This window comes from Centruroides sculpturatus, unplaced genomic scaffold, assembly GCF_000671375.1.
Source record: "Centruroides sculpturatus isolate CEXI.00-Female unplaced genomic scaffold, Cexi_2.0 scaffold518, whole genome shotgun sequence".
NCBI lineage: Eukaryota > Metazoa > Arthropoda > Arachnida > Scorpiones > Buthidae > Centruroides > Centruroides sculpturatus.
This window is the reverse complement of record NW_019384901.1, coordinates 282,906-288,905: the sequence shown is the minus strand read 5'-3', so window position 1 is coordinate 288,905 and position 6,000 is coordinate 282,906. Positions and strand designations below refer to the sequence as shown.

The 6,000-nt window shown below is 23.3% G+C and overlaps 1 protein-coding gene across 1 annotated transcript in view; it reads left to right on the top strand.

Moving 5' to 3' along the window:
- Positions 1-6,000, top strand: part of LOC111631488 (DNA helicase MCM9-like) — a 65,709-nt gene that overhangs the window by 8,572 nt on the left and 51,137 nt on the right. The window contains exons 3-4 of the mRNA XM_023375732.1: positions 865-1,047; positions 3,613-3,766. Coding sequence (XP_023231500.1) covers positions 865-1,047; positions 3,613-3,766 — 337 coding nt within the window. The remainder of the gene's footprint in view (positions 1-864; positions 1,048-3,612; positions 3,767-6,000) is intronic.

Sequence of the window (6,000 nt, the reverse complement as noted above, 5' to 3'; positions counted from 1 at the left end):
GTAAAAATTCTCTAATTAGTCTGGAAATGGGAGACCTAATTCTTGCATTTTGTGAAAATGGGTAAGATTGGCTATAATGTAATTATCTTAATCTTCACTATCGTTACTTTTTGCCCACAAATAAAAACCCAGCGAAGCGGGTCCTTGCAGCTAGATTCTAGATTACTTAGAAAAACAGTCTTTTATATATTAAAAAAAAACTATATTACATACAAATGTACGAACAAATAAAAACCCAGCAAAGCGGGTCCTTGCAGCTAGTAAAATATAAAAATGTACTATTTGTTGATAAGCTATTTTCTAATTAATTTAAAAATGAAGAGAAACAAATGCCTGAAAACTATATACTATCTTATATTTTATCTGATCTAGTTATACTAGAAGCCACAAAAGTCTGCAGGATTCCCACTTATAATTTAAGTCAAGTCATTTTGTCTTATTTATTTTTATTTTATGAAATAATTATTTAAATTTTGTCTGTCAATCATATTTACATATTTTTATTTTTGTATGACTTATGTGTTGAAAGGAATAATTTTTCAGAAGCTAATTTTAATAAAAATTGATGAGAAATTATAATAATTTGAATAAATTCTGTTGAATGTAAATTATGATTAAAAATTATATACTTATAACAGATATTTTTTTTTTAATTTGGACATTAAAATTAACATTACATTTTATTTTATTAAGTTAATAAAGTGTAAAAATATTAGAAGCATTATAGAACCCAATGGGAATAAAATTAAATATGGGAATTTCTAATCATATTTTTCAGCTCACTTTTTATTTGAATTATAAATATTTATATCATTATATAATTTAAAATTTTATAAAATATATAATTTAAGTTTTTACATTTAGGAACAGTGATTAGAAGTACTTCTGTTAAAATGTTAGAATATCAAAAAGAATATATGTGTAATAAATGCAAATATTCTTTCACAATTGATGCTGATATTAAACAGTATTATTCTATGCCAAAGCCTACAAAATGTCCAAATCCAGAAGATTGCTCATCAGTTAAATTTACGTCTATTGAAAATGGTATTTTTTTTTTGTTTGAAAATTTATATCATTATTTTTCTTGACATATAAATTTGTGGTAGAGTCAAAAATAAACTAAAGAGTTCTGTGATGATGAGAAAAGGTGTAACACCTGTACTTAAAGAGATAGCACAAAATGGGTTGCAAGACTGTTTTAATAACTGGTTTGAATGTTGGCAGAAAGTGTTTATTTTGAAGGTGTAAATATTTGTACTAGTAATGTAATAAAAGTTATATGAAAAAGTTTGGCTTATTTTTGATCTACTGCCTGGTATTATGAGACATTTTTTTTTAATTTGATTTCAAAAACTCTGCATATTTTATATATATATTGATGTTTGTTTTTTAATNTTACATACAAATGTACGAACAAATAAAAACCCAGCAAAGCGGGTCCTTGCAGCTAGTAAAATATAAAAATGTACTATTTGTTGATAAGCTATTTTCTAATTAATTTAAAAATGAAGAGAAACAAATGCCTGAAAACTATATACTATCTTATATTTTATCTGATCTAGTTATACTAGAAGCCACAAAAGTCTGCAGGATTCCCACTTATAATTTAAGTCAAGTCATTTTGTCTTATTTATTTTTATTTTATGAAATAATTATTTAAATTTTGTCTGTCAATCATATTTACATATTTTTATTTTTGTATGACTTATGTGTTGAAAGGAATAATTTTTCAGAAGCTAATTTTAATAAAAATTGATGAGAAATTATAATAATTTGAATAAATTCTGTTGAATGTAAATTATGATTAAAAATTATATACTTATAACAGATATTTTTTTTTTAATTTGGACATTAAAATTAACATTACATTTTATTTTATTAAGTTAATAAAGTGTAAAAATATTAGAAGCATTATAGAACCCAATGGGAATAAAATTAAATATGGGAATTTCTAATCATATTTTTCAGCTCACTTTTTATTTGAATTATAAATATTTATATCATTATATAATTTAAAATTTTATAAAATATATAATTTAAGTTTTTACATTTAGGAACAGTGATTAGAAGTACTTCTGTTAAAATGTTAGAATATCAAAAAGAATATATGTGTAATAAATGCAAATATTCTTTCACAATTGATGCTGATATTAAACAGTATTATTCTATGCCAAAGCCTACAAAATGTCCAAATCCAGAAGATTGCTCATCAGTTAAATTTACGTCTATTGAAAATGGTATTTTTTTTTTGTTTGAAAATTTATATCATTATTTTTCTTGACATATAAATTTGTGGTAGAGTCAAAAATAAACTAAAGAGTTCTGTGATGATGAGAAAAGGTGTAACACCTGTACTTAAAGAGATAGCACAAAATGGGTTGCAAGACTGTTTTAATAACTGGTTTGAATGTTGGCAGAAAGTGTTTATTTTGAAGGTGTAAATATTTGTACTAGTAATGTAATAAAAGTTATATGAAAAAGTTTGGCTTATTTTTGATCTACTGCCTGGTATTATGAGACATTTTTTTTTAATTTGATTTCAAAAACTCTGCATATTTTATATATATATTGATGTTTGTTTTTTAATATACTGGTACAAAAATCTTTGAATATTATTCTATTATCTTATATCATCTGAATATTTTATTAGAGTTATTTTTGAAATAAGTATATTTTAAAAATATTTTTATTAATATTTTATTTTAATATTTTATTTTATTATTTTATTATATAACTACATATATTATGATAAAATAAAGACATATAATTTATTTATATTAATAAAATTAATTGCTATACAACAATAAACATAGACTATATTGCTATATTTATACAAGGTAATCCTAAAGTCTATATGCAGTTTTATACTTCAATAAACAAAGATATACAAATATTAAAACTATGTAATAAATAATATTTGGGACATTAAGTTTTAAAGTTTTTTACATAGTAATTTTATCAATGTAGAACTTTCATTTTATTTTTATAACAGATTTTGTTAGAGACCCCAAATGGTGATTATTTGAAGAATTAAAGTCAATAACAGTTCTATACTAATCATTATTGTAAACATGCCATTATTTTTTATTTCTAAAAGCTAAATCACACAGTTTACTTTCTCTTTCATTATAATCATTTTAGTTCACTAACAGGATCTGTAAGTAAAATAAAATGAATTAGTTCTACATCCATAAAATTATTGTGTTTAAAAAAACTTCAAAAGTTAAGTTTTCAAATATTTACCAAATAATAATTAACTACAGGAGAGCATTGATTATCCAAAATAAATGCTGCAGGACAGTTTCAAAGAAGTAATTTTTTTTTAATAATTGATGACACTTGGTAGGGAAAGAGCAAAAAAGTAAACACCTTAAAGTTGAAATATTAATTTTAGTTTTAATACCATAGTAAGAAAAGAGGTTAATGCATAGAAATTTAATATATATATGAATGATAAGAAATAACAAACAAATTGTTTAATTTATTAAAAACAATTAGTAGTCTTTCATTGTAATCTGCAATGTACAGTATAGATGAAACTGATTTGATTAAGTAATTGAAAAATTGGAATATCTCAAAATCAGTAAACTTTTAATAAATTTATTACAGATATGAATCCAAATTGGGTTCGTGATTATCAAGAAATTAAAGTTCAAGAACAGATTCGTAATTTGGTTGTTGGAACAATGCCAAAATCAATGTGGGTGATTTTAGAAAATGATTTGGTGGATATTTGTCAACCTGGTCATGATGTACAAGTCAGGTGTGTCCAAAAGTATATTTATTATATAATTAAATTTTTACTATAAAAATGTTTAAAACATTAGAAATTGAATTATAAAACTGTTATTAGATTTAATTATTTATTAATTAATGTCTTTTTTATTAATATAAGGAATTTTATTTAATAATTATAAATCTAAATATTTAACGGAAATTAAGCTAATAAAAAGCATGAAAATAATTGCTAATCTTTAATATTTTTGATTTCCGTGAAAAGAGATTTGATATTAATATCTGAATANATATATATATATATTTATTTAATTTCAGATATAATAATTCAAATGCATATTTTTAATCTTGTAAGAGATCATACCCAAAGTGTCTCCCCAGATATCAGCAAATTTTTACAGTAATGAAAGTACTCATAAAATTGAAAATTGTGCATGAATATTCTGCTGATATGCATTGTGTTTATGCAGTCATTTGTTTTGATATTGCACAATGTTGATTTTGGCTTATGTTACATTTCAATGAAGAAATGGCAAAAATTAATTCTTTCACTGTTGCAAAACTTATTTAATGAAATGTTGTCAAATTATTAAAAATCACTCCAATTATTTGTATGGAAATTGAATTAAAGGAGTAATTTTTGGTAAGCATTATTATGTTTATAATATTCCTTCACATATGGTTACAATAACAATCATAAGTAAATACATTTCTTATAAAAATGGATACCTCCAGCTGGGATTGTAATTCTTTCTGTTGACACCCTTTAATCGTTGCTATGGTTGGAGGAATTAATTCAGTTAGATTCTTTCTTGGCAAAGTTTGGGCTGCATTGTAGTAAATGGTGTACTGCCTGTGGAATAACTTCACCTGAATAATTATAATAGGGGACATTAATCAGAGGTCTACACTTGTATCCTTTTTTCTGTAAAAGTCATTGGAATTTTTTTATCTAACTTTATTTTTGTTTGGAAGATAATTTTAAATTATCTTTCAAATAAAATAGATGACTGGCATGACACTGTTGTTATCAAGAAAATTATGATGTACAGGGGAAGACACTACTAATTTGAGATGGAGAACATATATTTTAAATTAAATTAAGAATATGATTAAAAATTGCAGCCCAGCATTGCGACAATGTCACAATAAATAATTGCTTGTTTCAATAAAAAGTGAATTTTTCAAGGTCATTTTTTTGGTGAAGGATTAGTCTCTTTGACAGTTAAGATATGTTATAATTGTCATGTTAACTGGTTATAAACTTGTGTTTTATAAATATTGAATTTAAAAAAATGTTAAAATATTGATTGTATAATTAATGTTTATATTATATTACTGAATATTTGTATCAACTCTAATAAATGAAAGTTACACTTATTATTATTTAGATAACAAAATCAGAAGTAAAGATTTTGTCATTGTTTAGACTTGCTAAACTTGTCCAGAATTATGTTATAACTGATTAAACTTATAGAATAAGTTATATGAACAAAGAACAAAAGATTATATACAAATTATTCAATGGGTGGTTGGCTCCAAAATGGGTGAGATAAAAAGGAGGTCATCATAACTAATGATTTCCTAATGGATTATTACCAGTGCTACTAACCTTTTATTACATAATTGAAAAACATTCATTACAAAGTTATGACATAATACAATTGTAGCTTTTCATGTAGATATTATATCTATAAACAGTTTGAATCAATGTATTCCTATAGTCATTTAACATCACCATTTTAATTTATCTGCTTCATTTTTAAACTGTGTAATGTAGAAATTCAATTTATATTAATTAAAGTGACATTTGTGTAAAACTTAAAATATTACATGACTTTCAAGTTAGAGGACAGTAGCAAACTAAATCTTTGTGTATAATGTTTTTTTGAATAGTAATTGGATGAACAAAACAATTTCAGCATCCTATTGTATGATCATAAAGTCTTTATTATGTAGGAACACTTAGCTTTCATTGAATGAGATATAATAATATAAATATTCAGTTATAAATTCAGAATGCCACCCTAAATTGACTTCTTTTTAACAGTTACAGTTTACAGTTAACATTAAAATTAAAATGTTATTAAAGTTATTAAGAATTTTGATTAATTCTAACATCAAATTCATTTGTTAATTTATTTTGTATAAATTAAAAATGGTTCAATAAAATTCAACATTTTGTTTTTTTTTTAATTAACTGCTTACTTTGGTATAAGTAATTTGAACAGAAACAACAATTATTTTGCAAGAAAGGTTTAA